The 19,797-nt window shown below is 48.4% G+C and overlaps 1 protein-coding gene and 1 pseudogene across 1 annotated transcript in view; one reads left to right on the top strand and one right to left on the bottom strand.

Moving 5' to 3' along the window:
• Nucleotides 1–458: 458 nt before the first annotated feature.
• Nucleotides 459–19,797, bottom strand: part of BNC1 (basonuclin zinc finger protein 1) — a 28,237-nt gene continuing 8,898 nt past the window's right edge. The window contains exons 2-5 of the mRNA XM_045901842.2: nucleotides 12,247–12,346; nucleotides 10,670–10,905; nucleotides 7,004–8,865; nucleotides 459–2,624 (exon numbers count right to left, since the gene is read on the bottom strand). Of these exons, the coding sequence (XP_045757798.1) occupies nucleotides 1,943–2,624; nucleotides 7,004–8,865; nucleotides 10,670–10,905; nucleotides 12,247–12,346 (2,880 nt within the window). The 3' untranslated portion in view covers nucleotides 459–1,942. The remainder of the gene's footprint in view (nucleotides 2,625–7,003; nucleotides 8,866–10,669; nucleotides 10,906–12,246; nucleotides 12,347–19,797) is intronic.
• On the top strand, nucleotides 14,597–15,217 carry LOC123862251 (ATP synthase subunit d, mitochondrial-like; annotated as a pseudogene).

Here is a 19,797-nt window from a genome sequence, read left to right as displayed (position 1 = left end):
CCTCACTCTCTCTCTCAAATAAATACAATAAAATCTTTAAAAATAAAAAAAACCCCAAACCCTGCACGTTTAAGAATGAAAGCAGCAGAAATCGCTCACTGCATTCGACTTCCAGCACCGCCTGGAAGACTTATCTTTGACACCACAGGAATTTTTCAACAATCACTTTGTTTTGTATTTTTCTTAATAATAAATTGATGGCCAGCCCCTCCTCCCCATCAAGTAGCCACTCCCCACCTCTGGAACGTATTAAAACCTGCCCTCCCTGTTTCCGCGTGGCCATACTTACCGATGCTGTTCTGTGCCCACCCGCCCACCCTGGGTTTCCAGCTCCGTAAATTCACGCGAGCGCGTTTGTGTGCGTGTGAATGACTGCAGTGTCCTCACACCACGCCGTGCATCCGACAAAACCGGTCTTCCGAATGTTTGCCTCTTTAAACAAAAACGTGTGGCATACATTTTTATTAAATCATAGAAAACTCATTTGTATACAAATCGTTCCACTTTGGGCAAACTGGAATAATAAACAGCTGGGTAACAAAACAGTGGAAAGATACATCTTTACTTTAAGCCAAGACCAAGTGTCGTCACATTTATTAAAAAAAACAAAACAAAACGCTGAAACAATCCATAACAGGTTGTTGGCTTTTTTCACCCTTGGGCCGGAGGAATCCTCTCTCTTATAACCCCCAATTCTCTTTGAGGATGTTTTTCATTACTTAAATCCACTGTGAGTTTAAAAGACGGTTCACCTGAAGTCTTAACGAGAAGTCAATTTCTCCCTCCCGAGTACCGTAAATGCCAAATTTCAAGAGATGGTCTCTTTTCACAGGACCGATGAAACTTCCCTTTTTACAATAGCAAATGTGTACCATGGTGTGGAATATATTTCAGAATAAGTTAAATATTAAGACGTATGGTATGGCAGTCCTGCCCTACTTTTCTTCTACCGTGTACATTGGAATGTTCCTAACCTTACGCATTTATAAAAGGAGGAGGGCTGAGGGACCCAGTGATAACTGAAGATCAGAACCGCATTCTCTAAACGCTTCGGCCGAGTATTTACAGGTGGTCCTGCACTCCTTCCACAGGGGACCGAAATGACCAGACTCCGAGGTTCACCGAATGGAAACGGGCAGCCGCTCTCAAGTTGAGGCCGGCCCTCGCTCTGCCCTCGAGCAGAGACCCAGAGGTCACATTGTGGCACGTCTGCACTCACCCCAATGACTCACGTAACAAACACAAATTAAATATTACCAAAGTCATTTTAAATTAAATTGAAGACCACTAGGTTTCCTGAATGCTTGCCACGCAGCGAGCACAGACATCCTCGTAACATCTTTGTTCCTGCGTGCTGGAAACCCACCTGCCTCCTCTCGGGGCTCCTTGAAGGTCCATGACACCCCCGAAGGGGAAGACACAAAGTAAAAGCAACTCTCCTCTCCAAACGGAGGCATAGTCTCAAAAAGCCATACTCCCAACCCCGAGTCTGGATTTCAGACTCATTAAAAGCAGGAACTGAAAAAATGTGATCTTGGGGCCTGGCTCCTCACCCGCGGTGGCCGTCTGCTTCCCCGGGACACTCAGCTGACCCTTCACTTCAAGCTGCCCCAAGGTCCTGGGCCCCCCGGTCAATTTGCAGACCTGGCGCGCTCCCGGGGAATGTGTAAACAAATGTGGGAAAAAACCGTGTTTCTGCCAGTGTTTGTTATGTCAGGGAAAAACCCCTGGGGCTAAGAAAAAAAACAAGGAAGGGCAGCCCCCTAAAGTTGACTTCCTACAAGGCTTGTCTTTTGCTCATCCCGCCGCACAAGACGAGAAAGTCAACTCCAAGACCTTTTGCCCGGCTTGCCTCAAACGTTATTAAACAAAATGAGAGCCCTTATCACTCCTGAATTAGGGTAAACGCTTCTCCTCACGGACTCGGTCCGCCCTCTTGTTACTATAGATGACCGGGAGAGGAGGCCAGGCTTTTATGCAGGTTGGGATTCTGGCTGTGTCTGTTCCGGCTGCGGACAGATGAGAACGTGGTGTTGCAGCCTGGGATCTTGCATTTGTGGGGCTGCCGGAGGTGCACGGTTTTGTAGTGAGCCCTGAAGGTCCCTTTATTACTGTACGTCTTTTGGCAGAGGTGACACGTGATGGGCAACCCAGAAGGCAGGCTGGCGAGGCTCTGGTCAGCCTTGTCCATCAGGACACAGATGGGGTACTCATCTTCCCCAGGGACAAGGTTCGGCCCGTCACAGTTCCCATCGCTGTCCTCCATGAGCACGGTGCCCTCCTCGCTGGCCCCGTCTGAGTCCCAAGAGGAATGGTTGCTGCTCTCCGACTTCATGCTCGAGGTAGTGCTCAGATCCAAGACGGTGCCCTCGCTTGGCGGACCCGAGTTGTAGCTCTCCAGGCCGGCACTGTGGACTTGGGTTATCGGGTAAACCAGGCTGCCCATCCGACTCGCTCCCTTGAAGATGACAGACGTCTGGGAGGCTTGCTGCGTGAAAGCCACATCCTGGAAGGTCTCCTTCGCCACGTCCTTCAGAAGGTAAGCCGCATGGAAATGGTCTTCGGGGCTCTCGAGTGCTTTCTGGGTCAACACTTTTTGGTGGAGGTTTAGGTTTGAACTGTGTCTACAAGAGTGAAAACATGGTTAGCGGTGGGTTGGGCTGTTGTTGTAAAAACAGTCATCATTCCGAGTGGAGACACTAGGTAGATACCAGAAAAATCTTGTGGCGTGGAAGGAGTGACCATAGAGGGGATGGGATGAAATATGTGTCCAGTGGACAATGGCCCAGGGCTGTTCACTGCCTGTCGGAAGTTAGCACTGGCCAGGAAAGCCGGCCGTCTGGAAGCTGGGAATATGTAGTTCTTAATTTCTACCATGTGACGGACATGTAACTTCCCGCACCTCATCTACTGAGGACGGCCAGCCTACTCCAATTAGGTCACTTCCCCTGGGACCCTGGAACCAGGGGATCCCAGAGAACACTCGTCCCCATAAGTTAAGCAGAGGACTTTATTGCAATGAAACCAAGAAATACCCTCTAGAGCGGCACTGTCCAGGAGGATAGCTACTCCCACAGGACGAGTGAGCACCTGAAACACGGCTGCGTCATACGCAGAAATGATATCTGGATAGACTGACTAAAACAAAATACATTATTAAGACTTATTTCGCCTGTGTCTTTTTATACTTCTTTAATGTGGTTCCTAGAAAATTTAAAATTTTCTATGTGGCATCAGGGTCTACAGCATTCACACTCACATGACCACAGAAGTGCTACAGGGGAGAAAATCTGATTGGCTAGACATTGTGTGTGTGTGTGTGTGTGAGAGAGAGAGAGAGAGAGAGAGAATTTAAGTTCAGTTCATATTTGCAACGTTTCACAATAAACCAGACAGGAGTTTTGCAAATGCAGCACTGAACCCACCACCAATCTTCTACCCACTGATTATTCCTGAAGGGCAGATAATGAGTATCCATCACGACACATTCTTGCTCACACAATATCATTTGGATGTAACTTGTCAATCAATGTTGGCAGATCCCCTGCTGACTTCGGACTGGCAAAAATAGCCCTAACTGCGAGGGTATGAGCTTAAAGGTGATAGGAAAGCGATTCCAAACAGAGAAAATACCTCCCCCACCACCCGTACAGATCAGAATGCCTGCCAGGACCACCAGGTGAAAAACACCCCCACCAAAATAACTAAGAATCGAGTTTTCTCTTTGAAACCTCCAAAGACACAGTGGGGGTGGGCTGGGGTGGGGTGGGGTGGGGGGAAACTCAGTCTTATTTCATAAAACGTATCAAATCTGCTATTCCACGTCTCTCTTCTATCCCTTACACATTCTTTCTCTGGACATAATCAGAGCCGTGCTCCCAGATCACCCACTGTGCAAACAACTCTTATCAATGGCAGCTCCGCCCTGTGATTATGTCGGCGTTCTGGGTAGAAGGGGCAGGTATGTGTCGGCAGAAAACCAGACACTGGATTGACACGCAGGTCCTGGCACATAAGTGGTAGGAAAAAAAGTCAGACACGTTTACCGGAACCTTGCACAGGAAGGTCCCTGAGACAACAAAGCAAAGCTCTGGGCCTGAGTCCCCCAGGAACACCAGAAGTGAACCTGTGGGATCCTCCAACCTTCTCCTTAAGCCCTGGAGGGTTAGGTGCATTTCCCGAGGTGCCACGTCTCCTAAAACCAGTGACGACCACAAATGCAAAACCCTCTGGGCCACGTGCCAGGCTTCCTGTTGCTATCAGGACTGCTGATGCCGAGCATCCCCATCCCCACCCCCTCCTCCTCCTCCGTTTTGGCCTCGTCAGGCCAGTGGTTCTCAAAGTAGGGTCTGGGCACCCCTCGTGGTCCCTGAGCTTTTTTCAGGGGTGCCCTGAAGTCAAAACTCATCTCATCATCGTGATACTCAGACATGATCTTTTCCACTGTCGTTCCTTCATGAGCCTACCGTGGTTTTCCAGAGGCTACGTGACATGTGGTATTGGAACAGGCTGAAGGCAGAAGCCGATGTGAGAAACCAACTGTTTTCTGCTAAGCCAGACGTTACAGAGATTGGCAAAAATGTAAGACAAAGCCACTCTTCTCACGGAGTTTTTGTGCTGGAAAACGGGGTTATTTTTCATGACATGTTATGTACGGTTTTTTTTTCCCCCTTGTTTTTCATGTTATGTATGTTAACATATAATAGGTTTATTATTTTAAGTGATGAAATAAATATTAATTTTCTTCTGTTTTGGTTTCTAATGCAATGAACATCGATAACTTATAAACCCAAATAGACAAGTTCTTGAGGGCCCTGAAGTTCTAAGAATTTGTAAAAGGGGCTCTGAGACCAAAATGTCTGAGAGCTGCTGGTTTAGTCATGCCTATTCCTCCAGGAAGCCCTCCCTAACTTCTCAGAAGAGTCTCGTCAGGGGCCCCCACTGCGTGCCCACAGCAGTCTCTCTCTCCCATTATAGCGGCTGCTGCAATCAACCGTCAACGCCTATTTACTGCTCTGTCTCCCCCACTGGCCTTTGTGAGCAGGGACTGTGTCCACAGCACCTAACAGAAGGTTTTTAAATATTTTTTGGCTAAATAAGCATCCGCGGCATCGTCCCAGTCCCTTCCTGCGGGCTCCTACTGACTACTGTTGGCATCAGATTCAAGAGGGGAAGACACCTGTCCTGATAACACAGTTCTCATCGCTGGCCCGGAGAAAGGGTGGTGGCCCCCGGCCTGCCCACAAAGCTCTTTTTAAAATGGTGCCATTTTGGGGCGCCTGCGCAGCTCAGTGGGTTAAGCGCCTGCCTTCGGCTCGGGTCGTGATCCCAGGGTCCCGCGGTCGAGCCCCGCATCGGGCTCCCTGCTCCGCGGGGACTCTGCTTCTCCCTCTGCCTGAGCTCCCCCTGCTTGTGTGCTCTGTCAAAATAAATAAATAAAATCTTCAAAATATATAAAATAAGATAAAATGCTGCCATTTTAATCAAGTTCTAGGTAAAATGAGTTCCAAGTTCTAGACCACCAGAACTAGTAGTCTAAATTTAGAATTCAAGATGCTTTCCTGTGGTGGGGGAGAAGACCTGTGTCTACAAATAGCTCAGAATATAAGAAAATATTAAATATATGAAAAAATAAATATAAGACAAAGGCGAGTGTTAAATTCAATATGCCTTCTAATTTAGTGCACACTGTAGGCCAGAATGGTATTATAAGTATCAAGGATGATCCGATTGATGGGACTGTCTCTTCTTCCAACACAGAGCTCGTTCATGAACAAACTCTCCTCTTGGAGGACGAAGGAGAAGGACAGCTTTGCTAATCTGGGGACCCTGGTGGTCTGGTTCAACATGCCAGCAACAGAAACAGGAGTTTTAACTAATATCACCCATGCTCTATCCTCTTAGCTCAATGGGAGGATGTTCTCGCCCAAGTGCATCAAGTCAAGCTCCTCTGAGCAAATGTAACATTTTACCATTCTGCAAACCATTTGGTATATTTCACGTTGCATTTCTTGGGAGAGCTAGTCCTTCCCCTAAAGCCTCCGGGGGTCACCTCTGGGTTATACGTGTCCTCCCCTTCCCAGGCTGGGGTGATGGGACTTGAGTTCATGAAGAAAAGCACAAGGCAGTTGGGCCGGTGCTGTGTCCCAGAGTGATGACCGACTCTCTCCGCCTGGGCGCTCGGCAAACAGCGAGACGCTGTGTGGGGCTCATGAATGCCCCCCACCCAAAGACTTCTCAAGCTTTCAACCAACATCACAACCCCCGAAGTAACCTGCTAATGAGTGCCTCTCTTCTCTGATTGCTTAATAATGAAACATTCTCCAACCACACAGTTGTTCTTCCCTGCGAATGTAGCTGGTTAACTGGACGTAAGAGAAAACGTTTCATTTGATGGGCTTCGTATCATAAAATGGAAAAGTAGACAAGTTTTGTTGTCTTTGGTGATGCTTTAACCCCCCCTCCATGTGAGACTAGTTCATAATTCCTTATCCCAAACCATCTGCGCCAGACACGTTTCCGAATTCAGGGTTTCTCAGACTTGAGAAAGGCAGAGTGACGCATAAACTCTACTATTTTGTTCATGTCCCCGTAATAAATCCACGAGTATTTCTGCACTGAATGTATAATTTAAAAAATCCACACAAAGGGAGACTTTAAAAAAAACCACCACCACAACAAAAAACAAGACAACCCACAGCCTCATGTGCTTTAAAAGGTCAGGTTTTGTGGTCAAATGCGTTTAGATCTGGAACTGAAAATTCCAGCATGCGGATGTAGAGAGCAGTGTTTCTCAAGCCGTGGTCCCTGGGATGGCAGGAGAGTATGACCTGGGAACTCAGAAACGCAAACCCTCGGGCCTCATCCCATACCCGCGGAAGCAGAAATTCTACGGGCAGGGCTCAGAAGGGTGTGTTTTCAGCAACCCTCCCGGAGATTCGGGTGCATGCTGGAGTTTCGGCATCACGGCTCTGGAAGAAATGATGGCCAAGATGCGTCTTACCTGTCTCTGCTCCTGCGCGAGGGGAAGGTGGCCCTGCAGCCCTCCACCGTGCACACGTGCGTTTCTTTAGCGTGCATGTTCTTGTGGTGCATTTTCACACCGCAAGCGTTTTTGAAGGTCTTCTTGCAGATGTCACACTGGAAGCGAGTGTCTTCCTTCTGCCTCCCTAACGCGTGCTGACCCACGGGTTCCTGCTCCCTGGCGTCCTCGAAACAAGGAAAAGCCATTCCTCCGCCGGACAGAGCGCTGAAGAGCCCGCCAGCCAGCAGGCGCTGCTGCAGGTGGATGTAGTCAGGGAAGGGGACACAGGGCTCTGTCCCGGCTGTGAGGCGAGGCTCGCGGCCACCAGCCTCCGGCTCCCTTGGCACGGCGGTCAGGGCCGGCTTCTGCTCAGCCGCCCTCTCTGAGGGCCGTGTGGCCCGCTCGGGGGTCCTGCTCGTGGCTCCACTCGACTCCGTCCCTGAGTCTAGACGGCAGACCCTCTCCCCCTCCGGGAGGGGCGCGCCCGGGCCCCCGGACTGTGCGTGCCGCGCCCCAGGAGCTCTGTCCGACGACCGGGGGCTGCAGGCCTCGGGCTCGTCATCCCCGGCCACCCGCAGGGGCGCGTCTTCGTCTGAGCTGAGAGCGTGCCTCTTGTCACTGGCTACCCCCGCGGCCTCCTTCTCTATTTTGATGGGCATACTGGACTTGCGGGATTTCTTCTTGGGAAGGGCATCGAACGGGCCTTCGTTTGAAACCAGCTGCTCTGGGATGGAAGAGGACAGGAGAGGGAGAGAAGGGAGCACGCCGGGGGTGTTCGCCAACTCGGCCGGGGTGGCCGGACTGCGGTAGAAAGGAAGGACCGGCTGCACCGTCTTCAGGTTGGGGAAAAGCACCCCGTTTTGCCCCACGCTCGGGAAGGCCGGCTGGCCCCCCGGGTCGTCCCCGGACGCCGCGTAGCCAGGCAGGGGCCTGCAGTCTGGGGCCGGGAAGCCCGGGCGCTCGTAGCCCCCCGAGGCGGCCAGGTGCAGGCCGTTCCTCAGGTCTCTGTCCCTGTTGTTTCTGTTCATGGGCATGTGCAGCCGGGGGTTGGGGTTGGCACTGTGGCGGTTCCGGCTCCTCAGGGAGCTGAAGACCATGTTGCACCCCTCGATGGTGCACTTGTGCTTGATCTTCAGGTGCACGGCGTTGTAGTGGATCTTGAGCGTGCCTTTGTCGTAGAAGGTCTTCTCACACGCCATGCAGAACACGCGGCCCTTCTTGGCGCCCAGGCTGTGCCTCTCGGGCCTCGCTTTGGCCTCGGGGGACAACTGTGTCCTTTCAAGCTTAGTGACAATGTTGTAGGGGCTGGAATCACTCAAAGGGGCGCCGTCTTCCTTTTTGGGAACCGTGTCCGGGCAGTTTAGACACGGCTCTTTTTCCGCCTGAAATGACGCGGGACTGGAGGTTAAGAAGCCGCCGCCGGGGAAGGGGCCGTGCATCTCCTGTTTGGGCTCCTGACTCTGGTCCTGCCCCGGCTCCAGCACGTACTGTTCGGGCAGCGACCCTATCAGCGTGGGGGGCACGGGGTTGAAGAACTGGAAGGGCAGCATGAAAGTCATGTTGCTTATGAGGTTCTCAAAGGGGTGCAGGCTGCTGGGGGTCCCCTTGTCCGCAGGGGCGGGCAGGCTGGTGCTCCTATGGTTGCAGCTCTCGATGAACGCCCTGATGTCCACGTTCGCCGCGGCCGGCGGGAGGATGATGGACTGCTCCTCCTTCTCTTGGATCGCCATGAGCTCCACGATGGACTTGGTCTCCCCAAAGCGAAGGAACTGCTGCAGGGTGGCCACCTCTTCCTCACTGGTCATGATGCTCCAGTGATCCAGCACCTTTCCTGACGCATCCTAAACCAGAATCGTGAAGCGCAATTAATTTCCTACTCCGCACCCTCTTCTCTAGAAGGGGTCATACGGTCGGGGCCTCCACTAGCACACGTGAGTATCAGAAGGTGACACCCCCTCTGGCCAGCCCCCCACTCACGCTACTCTCCTGGGCCAGAAACCCTACACGGAAAACCAACTGCACGAATGTAAACAGTGCTCTAAAAGAGAGCAGTAAAATGCTAGGACTCCGGCCGAAGGGAAATTGAGTGATTCTTTTCCATCTTACTTCAAACCAATTGGTTGTCTTGCATCCGGTGTCATACCTTTCCCCACTATAAAATGAACATCTGTATCGTTTGAACAGTAGTCACTTCTAGGTCTCAGAAGGAGGGAGGGAGCAGTCAGACCTAGACAGAGCTCAAGTATTTATTTGCTGCAAGGTTAATAATCTTCCCCAGCAACTAACATCAGAAAACAAATGAACCCGTATCGATCTACCGCCCGTGTTCAAAAAGCAGAGCTTTAATTACACTGGCGTGTTGGAGATCTTTCAAACTCTAGCAAGGCCTAACTTTTCCCAAAACTACAATAAATATTTTATCACAGAACATGTATTTGATGGCCTACTGAGATTTTTCACAATGCATGGAAGAGTTTTGAAGATGATGAGGGATGTAACGTCATAAATTTTTGATGCACTAGAGGTTCAAGGTAATCGATTCCATATTTTTAATCCTAACACTAGAAAGCAAGATTATTAGGATCATTAAATATTGATCTATGTCATAATGTAAGATCATAATGCTACCCTACATAAAAGGTTGCTTCTAGCCTGCTGGGGGTCCTGCACCCGAGGTGAGCAAACGCGCCTCCACAGGATGATCATGGGCTTCAGAGTCAAAAAGAAACAGGTTCGAATCCTGGGTCTGCCACTTACGACCTGAATGCCGTTGGCCAAGATTCAGAAGCACTCTGAGCCTCTGGCTTTTTCAACTGGAAAATGGGGATAATTCACCTGCCCTGAGAAATTTTACTGGAAGAGGGTCCAGGCTGATAAAAGACTAAGTGCTTGTGTTGATGATGACATGGCCTACCTGGGGTAAGACTCAAGTGCATGTTAGTCTTGGAAGTATATTCATCCCCCCATTTCACTGAAATTTTGACATTTTCTAGTAGAGTGTCAAGGGGTAAAAAAAAAAAAAAAAGCTGTCATTGCTCCCTACGTCGCAGAAATGATATAATTCGTCCCAGGAAATTATGTTCTTTGCCTGTGGATATGAAACACGAGGGCCTACCTCCATGACAAGGTCTAGAAGGACGTAAGACTACTCTGCAAGGGAACAGACAGGGAGAAGGGGCTAAAGGCACAAGGGAGGGATGCAGAGAACACGTGAAGAGGCCAAAGGGGAATCAAGGGGAGAGAGAACAAGCAGGAGCCAGAACACAGACGCATCACAGGGTGACGGAGCCTGGGAAGGAAGGCCAGCTTCTGCAATGTGCTTCTGGAACATATGCTCCTCTCACCCCCAAACCCTCAGTCTTGTGTCCGTAGGTGGCCTGCGGATAGTAACCCGGGGGCCAAGGCTTCACTGTAGGACAGTCGGCTTAGTGATAATACCCAGATCACAGAATATGTCCATGCTCCCGTGTCTGGAAGTTTCACTGGTATCAAGGAAAGCACCAGATTCTTCCCAGAACATCAGGTGGGGGTTCAAGCCATTACGAAAGGATGCCTGCCCACGGCTGGAGCAACCGGGTTACACCAGTTACACGCACGTGGATTGGAGAAGACATTCCAGGAGAACCGTGCCCATGTTCCCCATACCTGAAGCACGTATCCCCGGATGTAATCCTGGAGGGTCCAGTCCAACGCGTGCAGGATCTGCAGCACCTCATCTTGCTTCAGCACACTGAAGAGCCGGTCCAATAGGATTTTCAGGCGGACAGGGATGGCCTGGGTCCCGTAGAGCATGAGGCTGCTGATATCAAACGCCACATTGGGCTGGACAATTTCTACCTGGCTTGTGGGATACACGGGGGGGATCCTCAGCTTGCTCAGAGCTGAAAAATCAAATCGAAGAAACACCCTTCATAAAGATTTTTACTTCTCAGAGAAACACTGCACGGGGGTGGGCTAGCGCTATGTTTTCCGACGGGAATAGGCAAATGGCTCACAATCCTAACAGCTACCAGGCTCTACGTTATTCACAGGAATTTCTAAAATAAAATGAACTGGCCTGAGACTTCTTTTCTCCCGTCCCTGTCCCTAAGGGGTGAGAAACAGCCCCATGTAGGGCAGGTGCAAGGAAAAGGGATAAAGACAAAGGTGGCAGGCACATGAATCAAAAGGCTGAAAAATCGGGCAGAACAGGGTCTGCTGGTGAAGAGCTGGGGCTTGGGGATCGGATGGATCTGGGTTCGTCCCCTCGTCTGCCACGTCCTGGCTGTCAGGCTTGGCCAGTTAAGCTGCCAAAATCTACGCTGTCCCATGCGACAGTCCTCGGTTGCACACAGCTTTGTAGATTTAGATTTTTAATTTTATGGAATTATTTTTACTTTCTTAAATTATTTTATTTCTTAAATTAAATAAAATCAGAAATTCAGTTCTTCAGAGTCCCACTGGTCACATTTCAAGTATTCAGCAGCCACATGGGGCTAAGTGTGGGATCAGCAAATAAAAATACGGGGACAAACTGAGGGTTCTAGAGGGGAGGGGGGGAGGGGGACAGGTTAGCCTGGTGATGGGTATTAAAGAGGGCATGTATTGAATGGAGCACTGAGTGTTATACGAAAATAATGAATCATGGAACACTACATCCAAAAGCAATGATGTCATGTATGGTGATTAACATAACATAACAAAATAAAATTAAAAAAAATAAAAAGAACTAACGAAACCTAAAAAAAAAAAAAAAAGATATTTCTCTAGGCTGGAATTTAAAGTGTATCTTATTTAACCATTACAAAAAAAAAAAAAAAAAATACAGGATGCCCGGTGAAATGTGAACATGGATTTCACATAAACAGGGAGTAAGTGGGATAGGTTTATCCTAAAAATATTCACCGGGACATACGTAGGCTAAAGTAATCATTTTACCCGGCAATCCTGGAGGCTGCTGCGTTAGGACAACGCAGGACATTTCTGTTGCTGCAGGAGGACCGCCCCGAAGCCCCTGCTTCTCTGTCTGCAGAGCGGGGCTAAGACAAGACCCCACCCACCATGCAGCGTCCTTAAGCTTCAAAAAGGGACCATACAGAAAGCTCTCAGCCTGGCGGCTGGCAAGAGCGGGGACACCCACGTGTTGGCTGTCCTTCTCAGGCATGAGCTCCGTTCGCGATTTACTCTAAGTCATTCAGAGGGGACACGAGGGGCCGAGGGAGGAGGAGGAAAAATAAGGTTACCATGGGCCACCCATCCGTGTCTGCACTGCTCACACTGGCGGTGGTTTATCTTCCCGGGTTTGAAACTCTGGCAGCTACAGTCCAGGGTGCAGCCGATGGCCTGCAAGAGAGAACGCGGACCGCGAGCACGGGAGTGGTGCGCAGGGGCCCGGCCGCGCTCGCAACACCCGCCGTGGGCCGCGGCCCGGTAACGTCCACGGGGCAGCGTGTGCCCACGCCGTGCCAGGCCCAGGCGGGAGGCCCCGGACCCCGGACCCAAGAGCGACTGGCGAACACATCCCACAGCGGCTCTGCGCGCGGCAGGGGGCCAGGGACCATCAGCACGCTCTGTGGGAATATTCTGGACAGAGGTATCTTGCTTGTTAATCTTTTTTTTTAAGATTTTATTCATTTATTAAAGAGAGAGAGAGAGAGAGAGAGAGGGACGCCTGGGTGGCTCAGTCGGTTAAGCGTCTGTCTTCAGCTCAGGTCAGGATCTCAAGGTCCTGGGATCGAGCCCCGCATCGGGCTCCCTGCTCTGCAGCGAGTTTGCTTCTCCCTCTGCCTGCCACTCCCCCTGCTTGTGCGCGTGCTCTCTCCCCCTATCTGACAAATAAATAAGAATCTTTAAAAAAGTGAAATATTTATAGAAAAAATAAAGCACACGACGGGGGGGGGGGTACTGGGAGAAGCAGAGGGACAAGCAGACTCCCTGCTGAGAAGGGAGCCTGACTCCCGGCTCGATCCCAGAACTCTGGGATCATGACCTGAGCCGAAGGCAGATGCTCAACCGACTGAGCCCCCCAGGTGCCCCCTTGCTTGTTATTAAGAGCACAGAAAGGGTGAACAGTCACATCTTCACCAATCTCTAAGTTGACCAAAGCAGTCGCCCCCGAAAGTTACACGGGGACCGTCCTGGAACAAGTGAGAGAGAATGATCTGAATGGAGAATCATCCAAATGTGGACACAGTTATTTCCCCACGTGGGCCGAGGCTAAAAGTCCACATGGACAGAGGACATGCCGAGGCCGACCACACTGAGGACGACTCCCGGGTTCCACCCCCTGGGCTGCGTGGCTGCCGAGGCCCGGCCAGGCGGGTGGACCCGTGCGCACGCCCAGCTGCACGTTCACGTTCACTCGGCGGAAAGAGAATACACAAAGGTACGTGTCGGCTAAGTTCTGGTATTGAGAACAAAGCTTCCCATGCATTTTTAAGACGAATTCCTCCAAAGGGGATAGAGGTCTGAGGAATGTGATGTATTATTGAGAAAAAGCTCCCCCGGGGAGCTGCATCAGTGAAGCTCCCAGAAGAGCCTCCCTGAACTGGGGTGTGCGTGTTTGGGGGGGACCTCCATCTGTCAGTTAAGGGACTCTGTGGCCTCGTGTGGGGACAGGAAAGGGTACACTCTGTCCCAGGACTTGGGAAACTCACTTTAAGGAGAATGTGACTAGTCTTCACTTAAAAATCAGTTGCCGAGGGGCACCTGGGTGGCTCAGTCGGTTAAGCGACTGCCTTCGGCTCAGGTCATGATCCCAGGGTCCTGGGATCGAGTCCCGTGTCGGGCTCCCCGCTCTGCGGGGAGCCTGCTTCTCCCTCTCCCACTCCCCCTGCTTGTGTTCCCTCTCTCGCTGTGTCTCTCTGTCAAATAAATAATAAAAATAAAATCTTAAAAAAAAAAAAATCAGTTGCCGGTGGGAACGTAAAATGGCACATCGACTTTGGAAAACCAGTCTGGCAGTACCTCAAAAAGTTAAACGTGAGGTTACCATGTGACCCTGCAATTCCACCCCTAGGTATGCGCCCAAAAGAAATGAAAACACAGGCCCACGTAGAAGCTTGTACCCGAATGGGCATAGCTACATTATTTATAGTCAAAAACTGAAAACCACCCCAGTGTCCACCAACTGATGAATGGATAAACAAAATGGGGCGTATCCATGCAATGGACTATTCAGCCATAAAAAGAAATGAAGTACTGACATATACTACAGCATGTATGAACCTTGAAAACACGCTCAGTGAAATAAACCAAGGAAGAAAGTCACAGGTGGTAGGATTCCATTCACATGAAATGTCAAGAGGAGGTCAATCGACTGAGGCCGGAAGCAGCCTAGCGGTGACCAGGGCTGCGTGGAGTGGGCAGGAGTGAGGAGGGACGGTTAATGGGTGGCATTGGGGGGAGGAATATTGTTATTTTTGTTTGTTTTCATCTTTTAAAAAATAGCTTTAAATTGAGATACAATTCAGATATCACACAATTCACCCACTTAAAGTATCCAATTCAATGATTTTTAGTATATTCACAGAGTTGTGCAAACATCACGATCTGATTTTAGAACATTTCCATCACCTGCAGAAGGAGCCTGTGGGACCCAGTTCCGTTCCTTGCTGCTGTGGTCTCTGGGCCGCCGGGGTCGGTGAAGGATCTCAAGATGGCTGCGTGAAAACTTGCTCTAAAATCCATTGACTGGGTAGCTTTTGGGGAGATCATACCCCGAAACCAGAAGGCCACTGCTAACTCCCTGAAATCCTGCAATGAGACCCTTACCTCCAGGTTGGCTACTCTCCCTGAGAAACCACCTGCTATCGACTGGGCTTACTACAAGGCCAATGTGGTGAAGGCTGGTTTGGTAGATGCCTTTGAGAAGAAGTTTAATGCCCTGAAGGTTCCTGTGCCAGAGGATAAATATACTGTTCAGGTGGATGCTGAAGAAAAAGAAGATGTGAAAAGTTGTGCCGAGTTTTTGTCTCTCTCAAAGGCCAGGATTGAGGAATATGAAAAAGAGCTGGAGAAGATGAGGAACATAATTCCATTTGATCAGATGACCATTGAAGACCTGAATGAAGTCTTTCCAGAAACCAAATTAGATAAGAAGAAGTATCCCTATTGGCCTCACAAGCCAATTGAGAATTTATAAACTTGAGTTGGGGAGAAAGCTCTGGCCCTCGTATTGTAAATGCTGGACATTAAAAATAATGATACGGTGAAAAAAAAAAGAAGGAGCCCTGTGTACATGTTTATGATGGGCATAGGTATTCATTTCTAGGTCTTCCTAGGAATGGAGCTGCTGGATTGTATAGTAATTCTGTTTAACTTGAGAATCCATCAAACGGTTTTTCCAAAGCGGCGCACTCTTCTGCATCCACATCAGCAATGTAGGATGGTTCCAATTTCTCCATGTCCTTCCCAACACTGTTGTTGTCTGTCTTGAAAGAGCTAGCCTAGTGGGCACGAAGTGGTATCTTACTGTGGTTTTGATGTGCATTTCCTCAATGGCTAATGGCGATCAGCATCTTTTCATGAGCTCATTGACCATTCATTTGTAGGTCTTCCCTGGGGACACGTCTGTTCGGATGGCTTTGCTCATTTTTAACTGGGCTGTTTGTCTTTTAGCTTTGAGTTGTAAGAGTTCTTTATATATTCTTAGTATAAGTCCCTTAACAGATAATTTGCAAATGTTTTCTCCTGCCCTTGGATTATCTTTTCACTTTCTTCATGGTGTCCTTTGAAGTACAGATGTTTTAAATTTTGACCAGAGTTGCTTTTTAAGGTGAAGATGTTCTAAAATTACATAGTAGTGATGGTTGCACAACTCTGTGAATATAGTGAAACCACTCAGTTATAGACTTTATAAGGATGAATTTTATAGTCAGTAAATTATATCTCAATAGAAATATTACTGAAAAAAAAAAAAAAAAAGCCAGTCCTCTACACACCTGTTAGAATGGCCAAAGCCCAGAACCCTGACAACACCAAATGCTCATCAGGAGAGCAACAGAGACTCTCATTCACTACTAGCGGGAATGCAAAATGGTGCAGCCACTCTGGAAGACAGTTTGGTGGTTTCTTACAAAACTAAACATATTCTTACCATACAACCCAGCCATCACATTCCTTGGTATTTACCAAAAGAAGCTGAAAACGTATGTCCACACGAAAACCTGCATGCACATATTTATAGCAGCAGCTTTATTCATGATTGCCAAAACTTGGAAGCAACCAAGATGCCCTTCAGTGGGTGAATAGGTAAGTACACTGTGGTCCATCCAGGCAATGGAATATTACCCAGCGCTAAAAAGACATGAGCCACCAAGCCATGAAGAGACATGGAGGAAACTTCAGTACATATTACTAAGTGGAAGAAGTCAATCTGAAAAGTCTACACACTATATGACTGCAGCATTGGAAAAGGCAAAACTATGGAGGCAGTAAAAAGAACAGTGCTTGCCAGGGGTCAGGGAGAACACAGAGGATTTTTAGGGCAGTGAAAATACTCCGTATGATACTATAATGACGGAGACATGTCATCATACATTTGTCCAAACCCGTAGGATGTACAGCACCAAGAGTGAATTCTAAGGTAAACCACGGACTTTGGGTGATGATGACATGTCCATGTAGGTTCATCAGTTGTCACAAATGTGACAACTCTCCGGTGGGGGATGTGGATAATAGGGTGGCTATGCATGTGTGAGGACACGAGTGTATGGGAAATCTTTACTTTCAATTTTGCTGTGAATCTGAAAGTGTTCTAAAAAATAAAGTCCCCCACCCCAATCAGTGACTTTGCTTGAATACAGGCTAAAATCTCCCTGATGTGACGGTTATTTATGATTCCTTTCGGGTTACCATGGGCCTGAACAGAGCAACTAGATGAGATTTTCAGGTGAAGGAACAGGGCTGCTCATAACTGAGGTATGCAGCAGAGAGTAATGGTGTTTCCTGATCCCTTCCAGAAGGATCACAACACAGAAAAGAGAAAACATGTATCAGAAAACAGAAAACGTCTTTGCTCTTTGTAAAGCCATGCAATATCCTACAAAGAAGTCCCTGTGATCACAACCACCTCTTACTGTAATAATGCATGCACTCTTATCAGGGGTGGTATCATTCCAGTGGGGTGAAAACTAGTTCTTGGGGGGAGGTAAAAAAAATAATCACTTTACGTACAAAACACAGATACATATACATGAACAGAAACACAGTATATGGTATACTAAAATTTCACTGGGGGAGGCACAATTAGGGAAAAAAAAAAAAAATCCAGTCTCCTAATGAAGAAAAGATTGAGAAATACTGTGCCAGAAATTATTTCGCCTTTCGGTTATAGAGATTCTACTCCTCTGTACTGAACACATACATCTAGATTCCTATGCACATGATGACATAATATCCTTTGACTGGAAAGATAAAAACGAGTACTGGTTTAAGTTCTATTACACGCGGTCCCAACAAGAACGGCCCATTGTCGGTAGCATACCTAACGTGCTGTCCAGATTCTCAAACAACCCTGTGACTCTCAACACCAGCTGACCCAGGAACCAGCCATCTGTATTCTCAACAGCTCCCAGCATACTCTGTACTAAGCCTCTGGAATATTTCACAACCTACATTTTGATAAATATGACTGCTTTAAAGGAAATTTTTAAAAGGACAAAAAAAATCCTTATTTTGGACCCTGTCCCTCAAGATGCCATTCGCTGTTTGCAAGCAAGACGCTGGAACAACACAGAGTGAACTCACATTCATTTATTCAGAGAATAGGACCCGCTTCACGCACAGAAAGATGTCCGGGAGCACACACTTCTTGCTTTCCTGAAGATTTTGCTTAAGAGGCTCTCGCTCGGGCAAAGCCCCGGGAAGCTCTGGGTGAGCCCATCTCAGGCCCAGCACAACAAAGCTACAGAGGGAACAAGCCCAAGCACATTTCATCGCCTAAGATTGAAACTCACTTCTTCTGTATCTCTTTGACACCTGACTCAGGGTTCTTCAACTCCAGGATGACTGACATCTTGAGTCACGTAACTCTTTGCGGTGGCCGTCCTGGGCATTGTACGATGACCAGCAGCATCCCTGGTCTCTACCCATCAGACACCACAGAAACGCCTCTCCCTCTTCCAGTTGTGAAAACCAAAATCCTCCCCAGACATTGCCAAATGCCCGTGGGGCAAAACTGCCTCCAGTTGAGACCCACTGGCCGAACCTGACTATTCAGTTTTCGCAGCTTTTAGTTTGGGGACAGAATTTTAAGCAGCTTTATGTATAAATTCAATGTATGAATGCTGTTTTATTAGAAATATTCATGTGGCTCTATATGAACCTATTTGAATAAGGCTTAATAAAGCTCATTAAACATCCATGGAAATAAATCTCGGAGGAATTATTTATGAGCTAAAAAAAGCTAATTACGGTGCCTCAGAAAACTTCCAGTATTAAGGCCCTTGAGTTTTTCTACCCATATCAGAATTCCATGGTGTGGTAAAAATTATAGCACCATTATCTAAAGACAAATTAAAACTTCTAAAATGAAATCAAACCAAAAAAAATTCTAATTACAGGACGAAAAGTACTCATGCAAATCAATATGGAAAACTCTTAAAACTTACATCCTTTCCCCTGGAATCCTAACACTTGTTCCATTCTTCAGAAACATAAAGCAGATGTTTACAACATTCTGAACTCATCAAGACATGATTATTGCTTTTTATGCACTCATTTTAATCAGACTATTTCCGAATTGTTATTAGTCACTTTGATGTGCTACGAATCAACATTCAAAATTCTGGTTTGCTTTTTTTGTAGCTATCATCTGCTCCTTCATTCATCCAGAAGTTACTGACACACCTAGTATGTGACGGATGCATCCGTGACTTGCAGTCTGTGGGATGGAAAGTTATGACCTCATTTTTAGGTAAGCTCGAGGGTCCCACTTCCTTCTGCAGACACCCCTGGTCTACCCTCCATTTGGGGAGATACTGACAGCCGCCGGCCCAGACACACAGCGGGGTCAATGCCTAGACATCCGTGGCTGGATGGTGCAAGGCCTCTGACCGGATCTGAATGCTTGAGCTTGAGAGTAAAAACCGTCCACTTTAAAGCTGATTTCATCTTTAGCGCATGCAGATATTTTCCTATCCCTGAGGATAAACTCAGGGGGATAGTCTTAGGGATAGAATGCAAGAGGAAGAAGAAAAATTAGAGGCCCTGGGATCATGACCTGAGCTGAAGGCCGATGTTCAACCGGCTGAGCCACCCAGGCACCCAGCCTATTTAAACTTAAATTAATAAAAATGAAACAATGAAAAGTTCAATTCTTTGGTCACACCAGCCACATTTCAAGTGCTCAGCAGACACACGTGGTTTCGTGGCCACCATACTGGACGGTGGACATACAGGGCACTCCCACCATCACAGAAAGTTCTCCTCGACACTGTGAGTCCAATGGTGAGACTGGATGTTCTTACAGCACCTGGCCTTTCATGTGGTGGCAAGCTTTCACAGCTGTCCTCATTCGACCCTCACTACGCGGCTGTGAGGAGGGCATTCTTCCCAGGAAACTTATATTTACGGAAGATTCGTAATTTTCCCAAAGTCACAGTTGGTGAGCTTTCCTGAGCATTTCACTGCGTGTGAGGTACTGCACTAAGCAGGCCCCTGTACGGTCTCATTTCTTCATCACCACCTCCCGGGAGGCAGGTATGACTGTCCCCATTTTATGGATGAGGAAGCTGAGGAACTCACGGGCTGTCAGGGTGGTCTCTAATCTGGATACTGGAGGTAGGTTCTAT

Source organism: Mirounga angustirostris, unplaced genomic scaffold, assembly GCF_029215605.1.
Source record: "Mirounga angustirostris isolate CCGP_5_RB_7025 unplaced genomic scaffold, mMirAng1.0.hap1 SCAF_9, whole genome shotgun sequence".
Lineage (NCBI taxonomy): Eukaryota > Metazoa > Chordata > Mammalia > Carnivora > Phocidae > Mirounga > Mirounga angustirostris.
The sequence above is the reverse complement of the archived record's forward strand: the minus strand, read 5'-3'. Positions and strand labels throughout refer to the sequence as shown.